Here is a 25,170-nt window from a genome sequence, read left to right as displayed (position 1 = left end):
GGAGAGCCCAGCACATGGGCCTCATCTTGTTGCTTGGGTATCTGTGGTCTAGTTTATAGTGAGACTTACACACTGGTAGACATGTCCAGTAGGAAACTAAATGTGTCCAGCCCTATTTTCTGGCACTGAGGCCAACTGGCATGTAATGAGCTGCATCCATGCTGTTGAACCCTGCAAAACAGGGTGGCTGCTGCCAAACTCCTGGTGGGGCACAGTGCCTCTGGTGGTTCCCAGAATCTGGGGTTTGCTTGGTGGGGAGCTAGCTCACATGGAGCAAGACTGTGCTAGGACCTCCTAAACAGTGTAACAGCGTCAGCAGTTCAGTGGCAATGCCTGGGAATAGGCCATGGCACGTTTCATTCCACAGGCATAACACATGCTTGCCCCCTGTGTCTGTTTTTCTATTTCTTTCTAACTAAGGCATGAATGCTGCTAAGGCAGTAAGTAGCTGTAAGGGACTGTGTGTTTAAAATGTAACTATTTACAAGGTTGGATTATTTGTTTAATTAGCCTTTTTTTACCACCTGCAGATTGTGGATCTGATCACTTCTGCAGCTAATTAACCTAGAAGTCAGAAAACCCAGATAAAGGGTATGGGGTGAATCAGAACACTCTATCCTAGATCACAAGCAAGAACAGCAAGTACTCAAAACTATATCCTTGTTTTTGCAAAGGACTATTTTAGTGTTTCTAATTGCACCAAGCCCCCAAAAGTTAACATTCCGTCTGTATGTGCTTTCACCTTACGCCTGTTTTTTTAATAAGAAAAAAGCATCAAAGGACAGTTCAGATATGAGTTCTATACGTAACCTAACCAGTGTTAGACTAAAGGTTTAAACAATGCCTGGTTTGCTTTTCAGCAGAGGATTTTTCTCAGTGCTACTAGGGAAGAAAATTGCTTTGAAATTGCTGAAGTAAGCAGTTAGTCCCTCATGGTTGTCTGCTTGTCCTGTGCTTCTCTCAATAGGCTTGTATTGCTTGTACCTCCTGCAAGGAATGTGCACAGTTAGTTGCTGAAAGCTGTTCAAATGAAAATCCACATTTAGCATGTGACCAGTGTATAAGAGAATCATGTATTCATGACACATACTCTCTCTCCTCCTTCGCTTTTCAAACCCATCTAATGGTTAACAGTCAGCAGTGGTGACTAAGGCTTGGTTAATGAGAAGGTTCTGTTGCTCTGTGGAGGTGTTTCTTTCTCACCACTGACTGCAAAGGGTGAGTCTTGGTGCAGTCTTCGCTTCATGAGAAACATCCAAGCTCATGATGCAGGAACACGTGCTTTTGTTAACTACTTTCCTGCATGCCCAGCACCCTTTCCCCAAAAATTTGCCAATTTAATGAAGAATGTTGATGATTAGTTCTTGATCTGTCAGTCATTAACAAAGACTTCTTCTGAGAGTTTTAGAGCTAAATTTTGCTAGGTCTTAACTGCATATATGCATCACATCGGGTAGTTTGAGTTTGCTTACTGCTTACATGCAGTTCCCAGGCCTCCTAGTATTACTGTTTGTGCTTATGAGCACAGAATGTGATTTCCTGTGGAAGTCTTGAATATTTGGATATTTTCCAATGGTTTTGTGGCTTAATCCAATAATCTCATTTTCTTGAATATTTACCATAATATTTGTGAATCACAATAAAAAAGAAACAAAAATATAGCTAATGCAAATTTGTTAGTTTTGTTAATTTAAAGTAATATTTTTGACAGTTCCTTGAACTGTTTTTAATACCAGAAACTAGCAACTTACTTGTAAAGGACAAAAGCCCCAATGGTGGCCAGTACTGCCAGCACACCGAGGAAGATAAAGACACCTTCTGTTTTTCTTGATGATGATCCTAGAGTTCAGAAAGTAGTTTGATTAAAAATGAGCCTGGTTTTTACAGTGAAACAAGTAAAAGTGATGTTTTCTTTACAAAATCTGATTGCTGTACAGAGTGAAGTACACTTAATACTTCTAATATGCTAAACGTTGGAGGTCAGTGACTTTGGCAGGAGGTGGTACTTTCACAGCCTAATCAGTTTAATTCTGAGTTCCGCCAGTGTGAGTTTGGTTTTGCCAGTTTTCCCATATGAGTGAGACACATGGCTGCCCTTCCAGCATGGAAGGCAATGGAGAGTCTTGCTGGCACCCCATGGGGTGAGGTTGATTTACTCCTTACCAGTGCTATGCTAGGGGAACATTTACACCAAGAGTATGGGAGATGCAGTCTTTTCATGAGCTTTAATATTAGAATCAGCTTCAGTTTTCTCTTAGAGGTGATGACCAGGGGAAAGGGGATAAAAAAACAGGTTTCTTAAATGTTACTGTTTGTTGGAGTCCCATATGCTAAGATTGCAGAGTGTGGCTGAGAGCTTTATGGACTTAAGCTTATTTACCTTATCCAAGAGCTGAGGGCTCTGCTATTTTAAAGTGCTCATTTCAGGAATGGAACTTAGAGCTCTGCCAGTTATTGAACTCTGCTCTCTGATCTGTCATCAACCATTTCACCCACATCTACTCCTAATTGCATCATATCTGATGGAAGAAGCCAAATCATTACAAATATTTTTTAAGTTCTGCTAAATATCTTAATTTTCAAGTCCACAGATTGTACCTTTATTGAATTTATGAACACTGAGATGCATCCTTGGTCTTCATATTAACAATAGTGTTTATACAATGAAGTATCTTAGAGGTGCATGTTTGCTTCCCTTTTCAGTTATTAATTTATAATTGCTGTCTATGAAAATCAAGATATCAACTCAGGGTTTACCATTTACTTGGTATATTGCTGTCTATGAAAATCAAGATATCAACTCAGGGTTTACCATTTACTTGGTATATGTGCCTCTTATATTTCCCAGTTTGTTGACACAATTCTTTGTGAAGTCTTGACTTCATTCCTGGTTTACACAATATTTTAGCTGAGACTTTGGCAAAAGGGATTTACCTTATTTTATTAATAAGGTAGGTTCTAGGGCTAGTTTTCAAAGCAACATATACTGATGGGATAAGACATACTGATGGGATGGGTCTAAATCATAGGATTCAACTCATTCAATAGCAGCTTAAGCAAGTTAAGTGCGGATGTTTTGTGCAATGCCTATGTAACCCAGGCACAGTCATGCCAGATTTCAAGGGCCAGATGTTTAGGCACCAAATACTCAAGCACCAGATAATGGGATTTCCAGAAATTCGTAAATACTTGCTTTCTCTTGAACTGAGTGGAAAATTGTGGCACATGAGAAATGTTTGCAAACATTAGATGGGCTCCCTCAGAAGATAAATCAGCAACCTCTCTTAGATCCTAATTCCGCTTTGATTATAGCGGAAGCCCCAAAATGCATCTTAGATTTACCCTCTGGAGGAAACCTAGGAAGACCAGCCTTGTTAGGCTAAAGTTAGCTTCTGTGAATACAGTGCTGAAAAATCTTGCTGCGTACTGATTGTCATCTGTAGGAGCTGGAATGCATTTATAGGTCAGGCATTGTGCCTTAGTCATCACAAATTGATTTTGGTGCAACTAAATTTATACCTAAATAAAATCAGCCAAAACTACTGTGGCGAAGGGTCAGTTGCTTGGCTGATAGTAATTAAAGAGTTCAGAAGAGTCACTAGGACATTGTCGTGGGAGGTCAGGAGAGGAATGGAGTGTGAGCAGAGAGACAGCATGATCATTTAGACTTCTGACTGAGGCTGAGTTTAATACCTGGTTCTGGTAAAGACTGCTTGGATAATCATGAGCAAGACATAGTGATACTCATCCAACCAAAGGGAAACCTCCTGTTCTGAAATAGTTAGCCTGGCCAGACTGTACACAGTCTTTCCAGAACCTGATTCATCTTTTCCTCATGTAGAAATAGAAACCTGGTCAAGGTCAATGGGCTACATAGAGGACCCAAGGCAGCCAGCTCAGCTACAGACTTTGATTCCGTCTCAAGTGAGCTGAATTCCTCTCTGTCTCTCTTATTTCTCCATGTGTGGATAGGCTGACTGGCCTGTCCCTACCTGCTTTTCTGCCCAACAGAATTATTCTGTGGAAAAATAAGTTATGGCTTAAGAACTGTTTATAGTCTGTGATACTGAAGGATTTGTATAATTACTGTACTCATTGGATCGTAATCACCAATGAAGCCAAGTTCTAATATCTGAAATTCCCATAGGGAAATAATTGTGTCTTTATCTTTGCATGGACTCTTACAAAAGCTGGTGCAGTCTCAGCTGAGGCCTCCAGGCATAACCAAACCCCCATATAAATTCCTGTGCTCTTTTCCCCTGCAGGGAAGTAACCACCAGGAGAAGCTATTCACAGATGACCCACATCTGCTCTGTGGACTCACCTCCATTTACAGAAATCAGCGCGCTGGTAAGGGCTTGACTTGTGTCATCCCCCAAGGTGATGTTTATGCAGTATGTTCCAGGTTCCTCAAAAGCTCTCCTGATGGTGAGTAAGCATTCATCGGTGATGGTGACGGGGTCACATACCACAGACTTGGACTCCTGACATGTGGGGTCAGAAACTACTGTGCAGACGTCTGTGGGGAGACTGAGATGGGAAGAGAGAAGAACACATTACATCTGTGGAGTGACCTTAGCCCAGTTTATAGACACATTGCACTCATGCCCCAGTTTTATGCTGGTGTATTTTTACTGAAATGAGTGGCACTATAAAGATTTAAGAGTGTTTTATTAATATATTATGTATTTATTTTATACATAGCTGTACATTGTGTGTGTATATATATATATCTATCTCTGTGGTTTTTTTCTATAAAATGCATATATGCAATCTGTAAAATCATGTGTTTGGTTTACATATCATTTAACATTTTATGGAGATCACAGAATTACCTGCCTCAAAACATCTTATATAATCTGTTACCTTTAATACACATCATTAAGAAAGGAATGTGGATTCTTATGTGTAGTATCATGTGCCAAAAAAGTGAACACTAACTTATGAGTGGTTAATTGTTATCCAGTTACATTACCAAGATGATTCTTGTACTTCTCAGTCCTCTCAACAATAATCCCCTTCTAGGAGCTAGGAATATTAGTGCAATGTTTTTCTATCCAAGAAATTGCTTGGACACATCCATTTACTTTTAAGTGTCAAAAAATCATAGACAGAAAGAAAGGGTTTCCTTCCAATTTCAGTAGACTGCTTCCCATTTTCCAGTAAGTGCTGAAATCTTGTCTTGGCCAAGAAAACACAGAATTGTTTCTCTCTGCTATCTAGTTGTGTTTTTTTTTTACTGAGGCTTGACATTTGTTCTGAATCCTGCAAGCCTGGCAGTAAACCCTGTTTTCATAGTTTACAAATGAGACTTGCATTATCTTTAGTTCCAGTCAAGAAATAGAAACACTGCAGTTCCCAGCTTTTGTTCATGCAGCTGTATCTAAGCACAGACTGTGTTCCAGCACCTAATTAAAGAGGGAAGACTGGCAGATTCAGTCACACACTTACCTCCCTTGGCAGGTAACAACAAAGTCAACCAGTGAGTTTTCAGCTTGACTTTCTGTCATCTGGATGCTCATCATCTGTATAATATTTACCTCAAGGATTCCCTCTGGGAGAGGAAGCAGATGTCAGTGGTAGAACACATGACAAGCTCTGAAGCCTGTATGTATGGAACATCAAGTGTTTGGCTGATACTTGGTTCAGGTCTTGTTTTCCATAGCTTTCTCCCTCCCTTAGCACTCCTCTTGAACAGTTTGAAAGCTGAGGGATTTTCCAGTGCTTTTGCTTTGGGGCTGCTCCTTTCTGCTCTATTTTATTTTTCCATTATTATTATTTAGTTATTTATTTTACTGAGCCACTTTCCTGTCCCACTCCCTGTGACTTTTGTTCATGCCAAGGTCAATTCAACCTTATGTGACTCCCATCAGGCTAGTATGTTCCAGGTGTGGCAGGTTCAGAAGCTGATTATATAGAAAGTAGTGGTATGGTGCACATCCCCACTAGCCATTTTCCAGCCTGAGTGCCTGGAAACACCGTATGTAGCATAGGGGGAGCCATCAGCAGGCATCCAGACCAGTGCCTGGCCTTGCATCTCTGAAATCAAGAGTCTATAATCTCTGCTATTTAGGTTTTGGCAGAGCGTGTAAAGAAACCAAAGTCAGCCAGTTAGCTGTCTGTGCATTAATCTCTTAAAATGTCAGCTATGTCCAGAGAAGGATCTTATTGTGGGTCTTGCGTATTTGATAAAATTGAACCTAAATAAATACTATCTCTACCATACATTGTTGTTGTTAACCCCAGTCTTCCATTCAGGTGTTGACCCATATCCTTACCTACGACAGAGATACCGCTTCTATAGTATCCATTTCTGTAAATATGGCAGCCTTCATCTGGATTATCTTCCATTGACTCGACAGTGGTAGAATAGTCTTCATTAGAAGCTGCTCCAGCAATTACTGTTGAGTTGAAGGAGAAAGAATAGATGCATGGCTTTAGAACAAGTTCTGCTTAGAGGTATTCTGATCATGGCCATATGTCTCAACTATATTCATTACCTAGGTCATTAGTCACTTTGGTTTGCAGCTGTGCAGTCACATATGTATCTGTATGGGATCACAGTAATCAGCCTTAAAGAAAACACGTGCCCAGCTGTAGAACCCTGAGGTGTTCTGGGTAGCCTCACTCTAAAAGCCACCTTGCTAGTGAGCCATCTCTGTGAAATAAAAGTGAGACTGCAAGGTTTGTTATAATTAAACTCTTCTTTAAAATTCCCAAATCAATTACAGAAGAAATCCAAAGGCCAATAAAGGGTTTAAAATGCTCTTTTAAAAAGAAGGTATTTCCTCATTGCTCTACATTACAGCTAGTGGAAAAATGAAGAGGGGAAGTGGTGAAAATTATATCTTTGCATTCATTTTTCATTCTCACTCAGCATTTTGGTAAAAGCACATGTTAAAATTCTGAAATTTGAAAAATATAGCCACATTTACAATTGAATAGTATTATAACTACCCAGCCTGAAACTGCTGGCCTTTTGCAAACCTTAGAACCACTGAGATGATAAACAAATGCTGAACATAATGAAAGTTATTTTGAAATGTGAAAGTGCATAAATTTAAAGTGGAAAAGCAGTTCTGGGATAATGCTACATGGAAATCCCATATTTTGGAATATGAGTAAGTTTATTTTCTAGTTTAATCCAATCTCATTTAGTTTCAGGTGGATGTTAATACAAACCAGAAAGGAACTGGTTAGAAGAGTATTGTGAAATACCTCTTTCTCACTTAAAACTTACATCTTACCTCAGAGGGTGGTGCTGAGTAGGCAAGGCTAAAACCACCAGACCTGGTGTGGTAGAGGGTATAAAACTAAATCTATATGTACTGCATGTCCACATGAAGACCTTATATGCTGTCACTGTGGTGGTAGAACTGGATGTGTCATGTGTTAAATGTGTAAGTGATGGCTACCATAGAATCATAGAAGAGTTTTGTAGAATCATTGAATGGTTTGGGTTGGAAAGGACCTTAAGATCATCCAGTTCCAACCCCCCTGCCATGGCAGGAATGCCTCACACTAGACCATGTCACCCAAGGTTCTGTCCAACCTGGCCTTGAACACTGACAGGGATAGAGCATTTACTACTTCTTTGGGGAACCTGTTCCAGTGCCAATCGTTTCTCAGCCTTTCAGCTAAGATCAAGTGTAGTGTAGAGTTTATGCTTATTGATTCTGTCTCTAAACCAATTTATAGAGGGTTTGCAGAGCTTTGCAGCTCTTTCATTGATGACAGTAAAACTTCTAATGGTATGAACCTAGAATATCAGAATTTAGTTTTAGCATAACTCTGAGTATCATCGCTGTTCAATAAACTCTTACCTGCTGAGGTGGGCAGTGGTGCAGTGGGTGTCACTGGCTTACAAGGTACAGGTATGATGGCTTGGACAGTTAAATTTGGAGTGAAGTTTCCTTGCAGAGTATAGGTGTGAGACACCACAGGACTGCTGGCTACAAATAAGCCACTTCCATCTCCAAAGTTCCACTTGTAAGAGATGGCAGAATTATTAAGATAGTAGCTGGGATCATGGATCTTCACATCAAATGTGATTGGTGAGTCTTTGATAAAAATGGAGTCTGAGATGTTGCGATCATGTTTTTGGAACATACTCACAGATAGTGGAATTTTGTCTGGAGTGGGGGGAAAAAAAGGAAGTAAATAATTAAAGCATACATACCTGCTGCAAACAACAAACAGCAGCAAAGTTCCTGAACAGCAACAGTCAGAATGTGAGACATGAATATCTTTAACATGGGTTTCTACTTTAATTTGGTTTACTGATCTGAGGGGTGAATGTCAGTAGGAAACAGTTACCCAGAAACAAATGAGGAATCCCAGGCATCTGTGGAATATTGCATTTCCTCTCATAAATAATTTTTCATTACAAAGTAGAGGTATCACAACTGAGCTAGATACAAAGGTCAATTACACTACTCAGGGCAATTTACCAGAGATTCCACTTTCATATCAAAAACCTTTCTTAGGCCAATGTCTTCTTTTTGTGCCAGATAATGCTTGTGCTGAATTCTTTTAACACCTAAACAATACCCCCAATATTTTATTAGAGTTTATTCTGGCACACTCACCTGTCACAACATAAATGGCACTTGCTCTTGCAATTGGAACGTATGATGAGTGCCCTCTCCTGTAAATGGATACTGCCATCACGTGTTTGCCAAGAGTGATATTTGCTGTGTTGACTGAAAACATTGCTGAAGATCGTCCAGTTCTCTGATAGTACTGACCTGAAACACAACATGAAGTTTTCTCCTTCAGACAAGCTACAAGTTGTTTTAAGAGAAGCAATATATCTGTGAATCTTGGATTGTCTAACACAAAATGAATAGTTTAGAATTGTGTTTCAGTTACTTGGCAGGTGGGTTTTGGAAGACTGAATACTTTTACAATGTGTTTACTCCCATTATTTATGTGGGGTTTTTTGAAGGTGTCAGAAACATGCCCCAGATTTCAATAATCTAAGAAAAATTAGCACCTGTATCTTTCCAAAGCAATTTTGTTACATTAAGTCATTAGGATTATGTACTGGATGTTGTTACCTCTTAGGCACTTTAAGTGATCTTGTGTTTGCACTTTCAGTGTAGCAAGAAGATATAATACCTCTTTCTTCATACCCTAGAGCCCTTTGTGTATGTTTGCTTATTTGTGTTTGTAACAGCTCTTGGGGTAGGTATTACCTCTACCTAAAATTTGGGACATTATTATTGTTACTACTCATGCTGATACTGATGATAATATTGATTTAGCCCAGCTATCTTAGGATACTAAGGTTTAGTATGTAGGCCATGGCAGGAATAGCCCAACAGTTACATTCCCAGGAGCTGGAAATGCTGAAAATTGGCATCTGCAACCAGAGCAGTACCACACAGTCAGTGGCAGTTTTCAGTTATCCAGAGGCAAGAAGTGCTGCACCATTTAACCAATCTGAAGATACACAGTGCTATGGTCTCTCTTAAAGGTAAGGATCTGAAGTGGCAGTGAGCGGTCAACAAATCATCTGACTTACCTGCTCAGACCCATCTGACCCCTTCCTAGAAAAGGAACCTGCTCAGACCCATCTGACCCCTTCCTAGAAAAGGATCTTTGGGTACTACTGAAATTACTTTTCTTCAGTGGTAGTACTGTGAATGCAGATTTAAAGAGAATCTCCTGGTAATTCATGATTTCCAGGCAAAGCAGCTGATGGCCTCTCTGGAATGTGGTGAATGAATTTGGGATCTCCACTTAAGAGTGTGAAATCCTTTTTAAAGGACTTCTAATAACATACTTGACAATTGAGCTACAGAATGCAGAATGAATATAAGCTTTGCAGTGTCAGCCAAACCAAAGGATGTGTTATGGTACTAACCAAATGTGTGAAACACGTAGACAAAGTTCCTTCTCCTCCAGCCAGGATAATGAGGGAAAGGTCTCCCATCTGGGAATACGTTATGGCTGTGGTTGCTTGTGCAGTTTTCCCAGCCACAGTTGTCAATCCATTCAGTCCAGTTGTAGACATAGACTTGCTGATCCTGGGAAACTGGAAAATCTAAGTGTAGAAATAGGACATGAGAAGTGTGCAGAAAGGCAGGGAGCAGGAGGCGGACACCCCAGTTTACAGCAGTTACAAGAGGTTTTAAACATCTAAAACGAGGTTTTAAACATTCTAAAGTTGTGCTTTGTTTTTTAATGTAAACACACCATTATTCTGGCTTGGCATTATTTTATTTAGAAGCCTAAAAAGACTTTAATGTCACATGGGCCAGACAGTTTGAAACTCCTTGCCCAAAACTTGCTGTTGACTACACAGGATGCTACTGTTTCACTGGAGTTAATGGGGCTACCTGAACCTTTGGCAAGCAGAATCTAAAATGGTGAATAGCAATAGCAGCCACGGAAGTGCTGTGGGGAAGTGACTTTGTTTTGCTAGAAAAGTTTTCTATGGCACCTTTAAATAACTCAGACATGACTTTCAGTTCCTTTCTTAATAATGAGAAGGCAGTTTCTTTCCCCAAACAGCAAAACAGATCTTAAGTAGAGAATGGATGTCAGCTGTTAACAAAACATTAGGCAATCAAAAAGTAGAACTGAGGCTGACAAAGTTGCTGACATGCCTTGAAATGGAAATTGGTTTGATCTGTAAAACAATTTGTTGAACATTTACGAATTCAGAGGAGGAAAAGTGCAGCAGCCTGTTCTGCTCTAGATCCAGAAGCTTCAAACAGTGGGATTATGATAGTTTTTTTGCTCTGTGTGATGGTAAATAAGCTGAAAAAGGTGATTCTCTGATGAAAAGATTGCTTGATTTTTAAATTCTGTGTTTTCATCTTTGTTTTTAAATCTTAAAATGTGGGAATGTGAGATTTACTCTTTCCAAAGAGTTTTTCAAGATGCAGATAATGGTTAGCGTGTTCTACAATTCCCAACTGGGAAAAATAAATAAACCAGCTGTATAAATTGACAGCTGTATAAATTTTGGAGAACACAGTGTGACTGTGCAACCTTGTGACTGAGTTGAAGAGCAGTAACAGCTTTGTTAGGAAGCAAAATTAATATCACTGGTTTGTGAAGGCAAATCTTCAATTGGTTGGTCATTATATATAGTGGGTACAGAACAGTAAACATACCATAGCAATCTTCTGAGGAGAGAACCTGGTGTAGCACAGGTTAGACATGAGTGTAGTTACCAGTTAAAAGCGCCATGGCGTGTCATAGGATGTACCTATGTTGTTTTCAAGGATTCATGACCTGTTCACATCAGCAGCAAAGTCAGACACGTGTACAGTGCAGGGAGATTGCAGTTACCTACCCTGGGTACAGTTTCTCTCATATACTATGTTGCCGTCATTATCTTCTTTCTGGCACTTGGGAAACTGGAGAGTTACAACAAAAGTCACATTGGATCCTACCAGTGCTGGGCTGTCAGTGTCCAATTTGACTGTCACCCTTCCGCCTGTAGAAAAGAAAATTGGTCTTCACTGCAGTAAAAGATGCATCAGAGCAGCAGCTACCTGCAGCTGTGCACTATTTACATTACAAATGCTTTATTGCATCCTCTAAGGGGGTTTATGCTTCTAAGTCACTTGCACTCTTATCTAAACCCCAACTTAGAACAATCAGAGGGATTCATCATTTCTCTCCACATCATTTAGTGGTCTGTCACCAGTTTCCTTCTGAGAGCTAAGAATATGGAGTTTTACTCATAGGGGTCAAAGGAGAATATTTTTGTTTCTCTCCAGAGATACAGCCTTTAGACCTCAGCTCAGACCAGGTGATGATAAACAGGGTCTTCACCAAAGTCATCAAGCTAAAGCCCACAATGCCCTACCAAGGTAGCAGTTGAAGCTGTCGGTCCTCTAGGGCGTATTTCAAGTAATGGATTGTCCTAGAGCCATCAATACTTCATAAATATTAATGTCTGAGGCTATGAGTCATGGGAAGTCATTTCCTGTAACAACTCACTGTTCTGCTTCCTCAGAAAATGCCCTGGGAATGGTATCAGAGCCAACTGTCTCTAATTTGCTGTTCCTCACAGCAGTGATGGATATTGCCCCAATGAAAAAGCACTATAGCACCTGTGCACTTCAGTGAGGTGGATTTTCTGGCCAATTTTTTCAGTGTATTTGAAATGCATATGTGCAATCACCTTTCCAGCAGTCCTTCCATCTGGGATCTCCTTCTTTCCAGAAAGGATAAAGCTTTTCATTCCATTTATTTTGATCACTAGACCAGCCTTGTAGCTTCTTGTAGGATATGACAGGAGAAGTACTTCCCTGGCCCAGCACGTCTTGAAACCCTGGAGAAAAAATGAACATGCCATGTAATAGCATTTTCCTTACCACTCTAAAAGACATTGCTCTTATGCTGAACAGCTTTCCTATTATGACTATATTCTTGTTCTGATTAGAAAACTCTTCACTAGGAGAAAGTTAGAGTTTTATCATTGCAGCTATAAATATATCAACTATAACCAACATAAAGACAATTCCACCATTGTCAGACTGACACACTTTTACTTGCACTATTGCAAGCTTTCCAGAGAAAGAATAAAAGAATAAGAATTAAACTTAGCTAGAGGTATTAAAGATAACAGGAAGGGATTCTACAAGTACATAGCAAATAAAAAACAGACTAGGGAGAATGTAGGCCTCCTCAGGAAGCTCTCAGGAGAACTGGCTACTCAGGATTTGGAGAAGGCTGAGGTTCTGAATGACTTCTTTGCCTCGGTCTTCACTGGCAAAGGCTCTGACCAAACCACCCAAGTCTTGGAAGGTAGATGCAGGGACTGTGAGAATGAAGACCTTAGGCTCACTGTAGGAGGGGATCTGGTTCGAGACCATCTTAAAAATCTGAACGTGCACAAGTCCATGGGACCTGATGAAATCCATCCGTGGGTCCTGAAGAAGCTGGCGAATGAAGTTGCTAAGCCACTGGCCATCATATTTGAGAAATCATGGCAGTCGGGTGAAGTTCCCAATGACTGGAAAAAGGGAAATATAACCCCCATTTTCAAGAAGGGGAAAATGGATGACCCCGGGAATTACAGACCAGTCAGTCTCACCTCTGTGCCTGGCAAAATCTTGGAGCAGATTCTCCTGGAAGGCATGCTAAGGCACATGAAAATCAACAAGGTGCTTGGTGACAGCCAGCATGGCTTCACTAAGGGGAAATCCTGCCTGACCAGTTTGGTGGCCTTCTATGATGGGGCTACAGAACTGATGGACAGGGGTAGAGCAGTTGATGTCATCTACCTGGACTTGTGCGAAACATTCGACACTGTCCCACACGACATCCTTGTCTCTAAATTGGAGAGACATCAATTTGATGGATGGACCACTCAGTGGATAAAGAACTGGCTGGATGGCTGCACACAAAGAGTTGTGGTCAATGGCTCAATGTCCAGCTGGAGACCAGTAACAAGTGGTGTCCCTCAGGGATCGGTGTTGGGACCTATCTTGTTCAACATCTTTGTCGCTGACATGGACAGTGGGATTGAGTGCGCCCTCAGCAAGTTTGCCGATGACACCAAGCTGTGTGGTTCGGTTGGTACCCTGGAGGGAAGGAATGCCATCCAGAGGGACCTTGACACGCTTGTGAGGTGGGCTGATGCCAACCTCATGAAGTTTAACCATGCCAAGTGCAAGGTCCTACACCTGGGTCAGAGCAATCCCAGGCACAGCTACAGGTTGGGCAGAGAAGAGATTCAGAGCAGCCCTGCGGAGAAGGACTTGGGGGTGTTGGTTGATGAGAAAATGAACATGGGCAGGCAGTGTGCGCTCGCAGCCCAGAAAGCCAACCGTATCCTGGGCTGCATCAAAAGGAGTGTGACCAGCAGGTCGAAGGAGGTGATCCTGCCCCTCTGCTCTGCTCTTGTGAGACCTCACCTGGAGTATTGTGTGCAGTTCTGGTGTCCTCAACATAAAAAGGACATGGAACTGTTGGAACAAGTCCAGAGAAGGGCCACGAGGGTGATCAGGGGACTGGAGCACCTCCTGTATGAAGACAGGCTGAGAAAGTTGGGGCTGTTCAGCTTGGAGAAGAGAAGGCTGCGTGGAGACCTCATAGCAGCCTTCCAGTATCTGAAGGGGGCCTATAGGGATGCTGGGGAGGGACTCTTCATTAGGGACTGTAGTGACAGGACAAGGGGTAACGGGTTAAAACTTAAACAGGGGAAGTTTAGATTGGATGTAAGGAGGAAATTCTTTCCTGTTAGGGTGGTGAGGCACTGGAATGGGTTGCCCAGGGAGGTTGTGAATGCTCCATCCCTGACAGTGTTCAAGGCCAGGTTGGACGAGGCCTTGGCTGATATGATTTAGCGTAAGGTGTCCCTGCCCACGGCAGGGGGGTTGGAACTAGATGATCTTCAGGTCCTTTCCAACCCTAATTATTCTATGATTCTATGAAAAAGGTCTAAAACGTTTTGATCATATCAGAGCAATTGTTTGTATGAATGGATATAACCCTGCAACGATCAGGCTGGTTGTACAGATGTTGCTTGATTGGTGATGGCTTTGTGCTTGCCTGTAAAACGCTAACAGGATAAATTCACTCAGTGTCTGAATTATGCTCTAGTGGAAGTTATGCCGGGAATTAACTTTGACCCAGTGAAGCTGCTTTGGTGAGTTGGCTGGTTGGTTGGGTGGGAGGGGTGGAATCAATTGTAACAGAAGCTGGTATTCCCAGAAAAGGAAATTTAGAGCTGAATAGTAAATTCAATGTGTTTATAATACAACAACAAAAACATATGAACTTTCATGCCTATTACTTTAAAATGGCTCAGATATTAAATCACTTTAATAACCTCTTTCTTCTCATATTACTACAAATGACTGGCTCAAGCTTTTCCCAGGCCTTCTAGGATCTGTCTTTCTGTCACAAAGTACACATAATGAAAAGCAAAGAAAATAGCCAAGTAACCTGTAGGAACACGTCAATAACTGTGGGATGCCATAAAAAGATGTTCCTAAGTAGGCTCATAGGCAGAGTCCCATGAATGCCTGGAGGCCTTAAACAACTCTGTCATGTTAATCAAGTAACTGCTGGGCGTGCCATTCAGTCACAACATCAAGGGATTTCTGCTTTTCATGGCTTCATTTTAAAGGCAGCTGATGCTGAATGCTGCTGAGGTTTATACCCAAGTACAACAAAGAGCTGGATCACTTCAAGGAAAATGCAGAGACCTGTAAGAAGGGCAAGAATATCCCTGTTGCTGTAATATAACTGGCTGTGCTGGAATTCCTCCAAGTTTTGGGAAAGGTACAAAGCAGGTATAGCCTGTCTAAGCACAGTCTTTATGGGCATGTGACTCCTAATTTTACTGCGAGGGAGAACCAGAGAAACAGCACTGCAGAAGAGCTGCTTCCTCTTGATGTTTCATTGCCCAGTGAAATTTCTGCTGGGCAGGAAGCACACCCCTTGGCCAGTCCCATCTCAATGGTCTCTCTGAACTGATGCTGGTAGCTCTCTCTCCCAGGACCAAAAAGTTCAAGGAAGAGAACAGATTTTGCCTGCAGACATACTCTCCTACAGTCTTTTGCCCTACAGGAACACTCCACAGTCTCACTTAAATCACTTGATCGAGTTTTTCTTCCAAATGTAATATATTTTGATGTGAGCAAAGCATAAAGCGTCATGACTGATATTTATTTCATGGTCTGTATCACATGCTGTATTGTTTTCAGTCTTGATCAGAAGGTAATGTCCTTCAGAAATTTTTGTCAGGAAAAAAACAGATTAGCAACTATAAAAGTGTTTCACAAAGGCTTGTGAAGTTCAATTACATTTTAGGTCATTAAATTAATGTGCCATCTTATTTGAAAGCAAGTGACTGGGGACTTTTCCTGATTTCTTTTTCTCATTCTCTTTGATTTTTTATCTCAAATTTAATAAATAACAATGTTTTGGCTTTGTCAGATCAAAACATTTCAATCATTGTTTTCTTCCCAAATGCTTGATTCATCAACAAGAGCTGGAGCACTTTTAATTTTATAAATGCTTTTAATTTTGAATCTTCAATAACAAGCCTTGAATTCATAAGTCATTTTCTTGTCCAGCTTTGGTAATAATTGTGGTCACTGCTCCTAAATCACAAGCTCCTCAGGCATTTCTGTGCCTCCCTGATGTGCTTTGTTTATTTCAATCAAATATAAAACATTTTACAAGCTTCAGGACAAGACAAAGACATTTTTTCAGATGAGCAAAGACTTCAGCACTGGTTTCTCTAACACATGGAACTGAAGATTTTCAGTTGCTGAATTTAAAGGACCAAAGGCTTTAATGTATTTCTCCTTTAACAATGAAAACCACTCAAGAACAGATGTTGGTCATAACCAAAATTAGAGCAATTCACTTCAAAATAGAGAGACTAATATTACACTCAAAGGAACTGATTACTGTAATAGTTCTGGTGAGGTGATCATAGGAGAAAAGATCTTTCTTACACTCTGATTGACTTTCTTCCTTCTCATTCTGGTTTTCATTTTGGTGAAAAATGTAGCAAAGACAAGAAGTTCAGCATTTCCTGTGATAGTGTGTTAGCCATGACAGAGAGAACAAAAGCCAGTGCTGTAACAACAGCAACAAAAAGATGACCCAGCTGAAGAAGTTGAAAGGGTATTATAAGTAAAAAGGCTGATATGGCTCAGCTAAGATGACGGAAAACAATGTGAGCTTTCTAAAGTTATGTATAGAAAAGTAATAAAGCAGGACAAAAAAAAAAAGGAATTTGAGGAACAACTTAAAAAACATCAAACTTACTAATTATCTTTTTTTCAAATACAAAAGTAGTAGAGAGCTTGCCAGAAAGTCTGTAGGGGCAAAGGATGATGTAGATACAAAAGAAGCATTCAGGGATAATAAAGGGATAGCATGAAAGTTAAGTATATTAGTTTAAATTTTCATTCACAGAAGAGGAGCGTAAGAGGTTTCAGTGCTAGAATTTTTCTTTGCGATGATGGAGAATCTCTCTCAAAATGAAGTGTTGGCACAAAGGAAAAATAAAATAATAGAGCAAACCAAAATGATGAAGAAGTTGGCTAGATAGGATAGCTCACAAAGTATGGACGTTATTCAAGAGTGAAATAAATGAGCTATTAACCGTAGCATGTAACATCTTGTTTCAAAACTGCTTTAGTGGCCAAGAAACAAAAGTTGGCAAATGTGATGACAGTGTTTAAAAACTGTTTAAAAACACTTCCAGGGAAGATTTAGAGGATTACAAAAAGTTTGAGCCTCAAATTGGAGAAGCTTGTAAAAACAGCAGTGAGGAACAGAATTAGCAGATACAGTGCATTAATATGATATGCCATGAGAGCAGTGCATTCCTCACAAATGGATTCGAGTTACGCTGAGGGAGCCAGAGAGCATGGGAGCAGGGCTGGCCTGCTTGTTATTGTCTGCTTGAGTTCCAGACAGCATTTGGTGAAGTCCCACAGTAAAGGCACATAAAGGGTCTGTGTTACCATGGAGTAAGAATGGAGGAATTCACATGAATAAAGAATTGATTAAGATACATGAGCCAGAAGTTAAAGTGTCCAGTTTTCTCAATTGCTGAAATAATTTTTAATGTTCATAATCTGGAAAACAGATTTAAGCTGCTAAAGAGAGCATCTGAAACTAGTAGACGGAAGGACTTAAGAGGCTCAATGACTCAAGAATAAAGCTGTACTAAATTCAGCATAGTTAAATGTAACTGACAGAATGAGGGGCCCTGAACTAGCTATTGCTACTCAGAAGCAAGGTCTTGGAGCTTTACAGTTTTGAATGCAGTGATCATTGGTAGCTGTAAAACTAGGAAGAGGTTAGATAGAGACCAGAGATGAAATTATCATTACAGCATTGTAAAATTCCATGTATGTTCATGTCTTAAACACTTCACGCTGCTCTGTTCTCTGCAGATCAAGCAGGGTATAAGAAAACAAAGTTCAGAGATAGGTGGTGAGGATGCTACAAAGGGTTAGAATTGTTTCTATATGAGGAACAGCTAAATAAACTGTGTCTTCAGCCTGGAGAAGGGGTGACAGAGCAGAATTCAAAGCCAGAATGATGAACACCATGGAGGCAGGAGCAATTTGTCACTCTTTCTGGAAGTACAGAAGTTAAGGAGAATGAAATGAAACCAGCAGGTTACAGGTTCTAAGTGCACAAAGGGTATTTCTTCACACAAAGCACAGTTAAGGTGTGAAATTTCTTGCTGGCAGCGTATTGTGTGTATGTCAAAAATTTACACAGTTGTAATCAAAACCCAAGTGCATGAATGGGTGGAAGAAAAGTACAGGAAAAACTGTTAAATACAATGACTGCATCTGACAGAGGCACTTCTGGTGCTGGGAAGGTGTCCTGAGTAAATGCCAGTGTACGCTTGCCTGGTTATACACCTATTACTGTGTCCCATTGGAAAGAGTTACGAGGCTAGGTGGACCCTCAGCTGGAGCTCAGCTTTTAACTTCTTCACTTTCCTTACTGTAGATTCTGTAATTTAAGCCTAAAATCCCATTTCTGGGATCCCAGCCCTGAACTCAGGAACTCAACCTAAGACTTGAGTCAAGCTGGGAGCCCAGAAAAAAGCAAAGGACCAGCCCTGCGCCTGCTCACTGTGGCTTTAGGATTTAATTCCTCAGCTGGGCTCCCCGGGTTTGGGGATCCACAGGTCAGGGCATCCCAGTGGGGAGCACTGCCTCTGACCTGGCTTCTCCCAGCCACAGCTGAGCTGAGCAACCTGGAAGAAGTCCATTCTACATGTGCCCTTCTAGCCACACTTCAGCTGGGGAGCTATTGCTAGAAATGTGTTGAAGTGAGCCAAGGCACAGTCAGCGCTGTGTATCTGTGGAGCTCAGGGAATCAATAACTGAACAGCTCTTGGAGTATTTTTCTAGCTCAAGTGACATTTCTACCCAGAGCCAGACAACCCAAGTGGAGCTAGCTGTCACCTCCTGCTTCCCAAGCACACCTCCAGCAACCTCTGCACCTGCACGGAGCAGCCATTCTTACTGCCCTGGCTCAGGACATTGAACCCGCAGGGACAGGGAGAGGGGACAGGGTGAAGGAGGCACTCACGTGTGGCAGCAGCACACAGCACTGCTTCGGCCAGGAGCAGGAATCCGAGGTGTCGGCGAGCACCGCTCATGGTGCTGGAGCCCCTGCGTCAGCTCAGGGGAGCAGAGAGTGCCGGTGCCTGCACACGGTAACTCCTCCGGTCCCCACTGAGAAGTGAGACTGAAGTTTCCCCACTGCTCTGCTTTCTGATTAAATGAAGGGCCCCGGGACTCATCATGTGATGGAATTAAGCAGAGATGCATGATTTTGGATTCAGCTTCTTTCGGCTCATGTGCTTATGACTCACTCCTTTTGCTTTCAGCATTCCCTGGGATTTCTGAGAGACCTGTTTGGAGCCACACCATTTACCTTGCGGGCATTTTTATACTGGTTTTGCACTATGATCAATTTTTGTACTTAATTTGTTTTTAAATTAGGAACACTTATTTCCAGAAATCCAAATTAACTCTTGCCCCAGCTTGATTTGCAAGCATTACAGCAACAGCTCACTGCATTTGCTGGACCCATCACTACTTAACCTTGTGTCTCTCCCCACATCCTGGGGAACAGCTGTAGACTAAATGGAGATGGGCCAATTCTAACACATCTCTGGCCTTGGCTCCTGATGAGAGTTGATTGTAAAGGAAAATGTTATTTAGACATTTAGCGGGCACATGCATGCACCGTTTAACAACAGCTGCACAATACAATGTGTGAGGTGCGATCACAGACCATATGCAGTGATGGCCAGTCAATATCTAGCTCACAAGTTGCTATGACCTATACACAGACAAGTACTTCATTGTATTTATTTCATGGTGTGCTGAGATTACAGGAAAAGCAGACTTTGCTGCCCAAGCTAGTAACAAAGTACAACCGATGGCTCAAGAGGAATAGCATAATACAGGCAGATTTGCAAACACTACACTTAATGGCTCAAATTCAGGTTCCCCATGCTTCACCAGCCCAGGTGTTCTCTTGCAGACAGTGCAGCAACTCAATTTTGTGCAGCCCTGGCAACCTTGTGAGGTTTCTTCCTTCTGTTTGTAGCAAAGAACAAGCTTTGGTGAGACAACATGGCACGGAAACAAGTATGGAGTTCAGTAGTGTTTTCAGTGATGCCAAAGTATAGCACTGGCAAGTGAGACATTGGCTAGCCAGAAAGCAACAAGTTGGGCAACACTAAAACAGTTTTGTTTTGGGCAGGGCCAGTGGAAGTCTCTAAGTCCAAGTCACTTTCAACGCAATGAAGGCATTTCCCAGTGGAAGGAGGTTTCAGAACTGAGACTACTCACTATTTTTGGGTTTATTTGTTCTTAGTTCCTTCCATTTTTCTACAATTTGCTATTGGTTAGCTGGTTTTGTCATTACTCAGGGCACCCCAGCCAGTATTTTGCTCAGTAACTCAGGCTCTGATGTACACTCGTGCAATCTTACGTACATAGACTCTGTGCTTCAGCACCCTCCTGGCTGGAGCCAATCTTCCCTCATCTGCCAGCCAAGGAAAAGGGTGAAGGCAATAGCCTTAGGGATACCAAGCTTGTTTGAACTAAGTCCTCGTTATCTGGCAGAAAGGAGAGGGAGCATAAATCAAAGTCTGTGACTGATTATGCAAAAAAAAAAAAAGAGTGCAGCATCCTCATGTGATTGTTGCTTTTTTTATTCAATCAACTGTATTCCCAGCTGACACGTCAGGCTTCTGAACCATTCACAATTATTTTTTAAACCATGTAGGACGTTAACGTCTTGCACTCCTTTGTTTCCAGGTTGTTGATCCTAGAAACGAAAAGTGACCTTCAAACAGTGTGCTTCAGCACTGGGGTCCTGATCCAAAGTCTGCTGTAGAGAAAAGAGGTTTGAATGCCCATTCCCACCAGGGTTTTGAGGACCTCCAGAGGAAAACTGCTCACAACAAATGCCTGTTAATTAAAAAGATTATCAGCCTAAAAACAATAACGTTGGTTAGGATGGAATTCTTCGCCATGTCATTTGAGACATGAAATTGTTACTTGAAGCACTGAGTGACGCTCTCAATAAGGGCCAGCTGGTGGAAATTACTAAACATGTTGTAAATAGACTTTGGAGGCACTGAGGATCAGGCCTGTGGTTAGAGGAATCAAAACCCACCCGGGCTGGGGTAATGACTAAAAGGTGGCCATGCTGTGACACTCCTGTCCATCCCTTCTTCCTCCTCAGCTCATGCGCCTTAGACTACACATTCCTGAAGGGCTGACACGGGAAATGGTTGGATTCTCTTGTGCTGTGGCTGCAGCAGACACTGTCAGCAAGAAAAGAGGGGAGGAGAATGCCAGATAAGAAGGGAAGAAAGAGGAAGGAGAAACAGAGGTGTAAAAGGAGTGAAGAGAAGAATAAAAAAGCCAAGGAAAAGTATGAGAAGAGAAGGCTGAAGGTACCATCTGAAAACTGAGCTGATTTCTCCAAGTGTCTCAGCCGTAGCTATGAAAATGAGTCCACCTGAAACACTGAGGAGTTGCTTCAAATCAGTTGATCATCACCAGCTCTTAAATTAACTTTATAGCTTTTACATCATTATTCTTGGTCTCTGAGAAACAGCTTTGCAGATAAAGCAACTGAACTGAATTGTGCAGCTGTAAAAGAGAAAAGATTTAAATTATAGCCTAAATATTCTCCCAGCAAAGAAGAACACATTCAGAGAGATTTAGGGCTTAATCTGACAAAGAAGTGGGTGGGTAGGAGGTGCTTGGTACTTCACAGCTTTAGCACCTCAGTTATTAAAACTCATTGAGGAGATATACATCTCTGCTACCTGAAGGCCTGTCAGATGACAGGGTGTGAACACATCATGTGTACCTGCATGTCTAGACTGTGACAGAGCTGGCATGCTCGCACTGCTATCACACTGCCATCAACATTAGTACAGGAATTGTTAATCACTGCTCACAGAAACCTTAAAATCAAGGGGATAAAAAAAAAAAGGGGGGGATTTGAAGGATGAACTTGGCTTTTGGCCAAACCAGCAAAGGAAAACGAGACAATCTTGTTCTGGCAACCAGCTACTTTAAGTAAATGCTGTCTGCCATGACCAGTGGTCTCTTGAGGGAACTCTGCTTGAGGCTGAACAAATCCCTTTCTGGGAAGAAATCATCTGTGTCTCGCATCACACAGGGCATTGGCCATCAGCTGACTGAACTGAACATGTAAACAAAGCTGTGCTGGCAGTCAGGAGTCTTGCTTGTTATACAGGGGAAAAAAAGCTCTGCAAAAGCTCATGATCCATTTATGGCACCATCCAGGTCAGTTTGTCACTGAAAAATGAATTAACTATGGACAATCAGGCTTTTAGTAACTCCAGCATCTTCATTTTTTTGCTTTTGTGGTAGCTGAAGGCAGGCATTTTACCATTTTTTTATGGCAAGATACTTCCTTGCAGTCACACTTCTCCAAATTCCTGTGCTGGTGCTGATGTTTTCCAAACTTAGTACTTGACCACAGCATAGGATCACAGCGTGACCACAGCATGAGGAGCAGCTGAAGGAACTGCGGTTGAGCCTGACTGAAGGGAGGCTGAGGGGACACCTAACCTCTCTCTACAACTATAAGAAAGGAGGTTGTAGTGAGGTGAATGTTGGTCTCTTATCACAAGTACTAGGATGAGAGGAAATGTCCTCAGATTGCACCCGTGGAGGTTTACATTGGATATTAGGAAAAATTTCATCACCAGAAAGGTTGTCAAGCACTGGAACAGGCTGCCCTGAAAAGGGGTTGAGTCACCATCCCTGGAGGTATTTAAGAGGCGTAGATGTGGCACTTAAGGACATGCTTTAGTGGTGGACTTGGTGTTGCTAGGTTAATGGTTGGACTCAAAAGCCATTTTTGGCCTGAATTTCCTCTGTAGGGAAGGGTCAGATCAGCACGCCAGCTCCCTGCCTTTTCAGGAGTGCCTCTCTGTTGGTCTATCCCTATGAATGCTAAACTCACAACACAGTCCCAGCCATGTGTGTGACAGTGCCCCGAAACTCCTCATGAAAGCAGCTTGTGGGGAAGGGAGGGGAACCCAAGAAACCTCTGCAGTGCTTTGACATCAGCAATCCTCACAAGAGCTCAGCCTTGAGATACAGACCCACAGAGGACCCCAGTCCAATCATCCAACACAGGTGGAGTGGTCTTCTCTGCCATGGAAGTTCTTACTAATCTGTGCAGATGACCAGCAGCTGAAGACAAGACGTAATGACAGATACTGACCCTCTAGACCGCATCACACATCTGTTTTTAAAGGTGTGTGAACAAAGTGAGTTTATTCAGTGTCTCTAGGCACGTTTGTTTGGAGTTTTTTGACTATGGTGTCAGTGCAAGGAGGAGTGTAGCTATCCTGGTAGTCCCAGCACACTGCTGCCTTAGCCCATGGTCTCCTAAAGACCCCTGTAAGCTTCTGTCATGCTCTGTGTGCACCTCAGCTGACCCACTTTTGGTTTGGAAGCTGCCACTGTTCCTTTACAAAGTCTGGACATTGGGTTTACTGTACTACTTATCTCATGCTGATTTGATGAACTGTTAGCTACATGGTTTATATTCAAAATGATTCATCAAGGCCCAGTCCTCATCCAATCAAGAGAGCAGATAATTGCTGTGAAAGTGCATGAATATGACTGTGTGAGACCCATATTTTATATCATATTATAATGAAATCCATTCAGGCCTCTCTATTGCTCAGAGAGGATTTAGAAGACAGATTTTGTATCATTTGGCTCAAGAGAGAGCAACCAAATCATTGCTGAAAAGCTCTGATTTCTCTAAAGACATTAATTGCTATTCTGGCTAAGAAAAAGTAATTCAGGATCAATGAAACCAGCAAAACCCAACCAGAAAGGTGATGGTTCAAAGGAAATACACTTAACAAGAACATCTGACTGTGTAGTCATTGGGAGGACAGTGAAGGACACAGTCTCACAGCCAGTCTGCTCCTTTAAAGCTTTTCTAAGAAACAATATAAACTGAATGTACTCAGTTCTGCCTTATTCCCTGTATATGCTGTGTTTCAGTTATTATGGGCTGCGGATGAGAGTTCAGCACAGAAGCTCAGTTATTTTACTGTCCAGCGAAATTGCCTTGGCTGCTCAAGAAATCACCTCAGCACTTCCCTGAAATAGGAGTCAGAATAAATGAAAATGCTGGCAGCTGAACCTCAGCATAACTTACTCTTTCATGTGTTAACAGTGAGACTATGGGCAGAATTCTGCTTGGCTTTTTTTTTTTTTGACTGTATTCCCACTGATTCACAGCATTAATTCAGACAGTAACCTTTTCTTTAGTGGCTAGACCCAGCAGTGAACATACAGGCAATGGAGAGGGGGCAATAAAGATGAATGCATTATGTAGTGATCAGCTTTCTGTCTAGAATCCCAGTTAAATAATAACATTTATGGCATAAAAAAAAGGCAAACTCTGAGCAAGCAGAGCTGTTGTGTTCCAAGTGATGTGTTGCGCTCACACTAGGACTGAAATCCACCTGAATCTTCCTCCTGTGGCTTATTTGAGAGCCTGGAGGTAAACTGAAGGAGAAAGGGCAGGTAGGTTTTGGTGTGGGTTGGGTTTTTCCAGGTTTGCCTGCTGGCACTTGCACGGAGCAGTCACGGCTTGGTGGGACTGTGCATTAACCAGTGAGGCACAGGAGGAGCACTCTGGTTGTGCCGCAACTTGCCCGTACCCATGTGCATGCACGCAGCACCACATCAACTCATCTTCAGCTGCTGCAGAGCAGTGATGGCAGGATCAGGCCCTTACATTGCGATACAGCACTGACAGGACAGGGGAGGAAGACCAGGCTAGTAATGCAGCCCCAGATCAGCATGGGTTACTGCCCCGGAGGGGCTCCTGCTTGCAAAACATGAACAGGAACTGCTGGTTTTCTTCACTGGGGGAAAAGTGTGTTTTTAATGCCTTGTTCTCAAATGCATTACATAATAATCTCTAACAATTCTGTTCATGTGGCCAAGGAAATACATAATTACATACATTAAATATATAGGAGTTAGTCTTCTGAGTTTATTTATAACCTTTATTTATATTCTCTGTGATAGGAGCAGTAGATTTGCAGTGATTCTGTTTTAAATCTCCATTGCAATATGGATATTTTATTTCAACTTTCTTTGCCAGTGC

The 25,170-nt window shown here is 41.8% G+C and overlaps 1 protein-coding gene and 1 long non-coding RNA gene across 2 annotated transcripts; one reads left to right on the top strand and one right to left on the bottom strand.

The window, feature by feature from the left end:
- GPNMB (glycoprotein nmb) lies at nucleotides 1-19,256 on the bottom strand. The gene is made up of 11 exons (XM_062622524.1): nucleotides 19,054-19,256; nucleotides 12,146-12,295; nucleotides 11,309-11,452; nucleotides 9,869-10,048; nucleotides 8,589-8,747; nucleotides 7,824-8,132; nucleotides 6,279-6,401; nucleotides 5,452-5,554; nucleotides 4,325-4,530; nucleotides 1,752-1,839; nucleotides 1-987 (listed from the first exon to the last, which is right to left on the bottom strand). Exons 1-11 carry the CDS (start codon nucleotides 19,121-19,123, stop codon nucleotides 834-836), a joined length of 1,686 nt encoding a protein of 561 aa, XP_062478508.1. The 5' UTR covers nucleotides 19,124-19,256; the 3' UTR covers nucleotides 1-833.
- On the top strand, nucleotides 2,783-24,383 carry LOC134165584 (uncharacterized). Its single transcript, XR_009965575.1, has 3 exons — nucleotides 2,783-3,924; nucleotides 4,266-4,350; nucleotides 20,799-24,383. It is a non-coding gene; the product is annotated as an uncharacterized LOC134165584 (long non-coding RNA).
- The last annotated feature ends 787 nt before the right edge of the window (nucleotides 24,384-25,170 follow it).

Source organism: Pezoporus occidentalis, unplaced genomic scaffold (genome assembly GCF_034315485.1).
Source record: "Pezoporus occidentalis ecotype Australia unplaced genomic scaffold, CSIRO_AGI_Poc_V1 ctg243, whole genome shotgun sequence".
Classification (NCBI taxonomy): domain Eukaryota; kingdom Metazoa; phylum Chordata; class Aves; order Psittaciformes; family Psittacidae; genus Pezoporus; species Pezoporus occidentalis.
The sequence above is the reverse complement of the archived record's forward strand: the minus strand, read 5'-3'. Positions and strand labels throughout refer to the sequence as shown.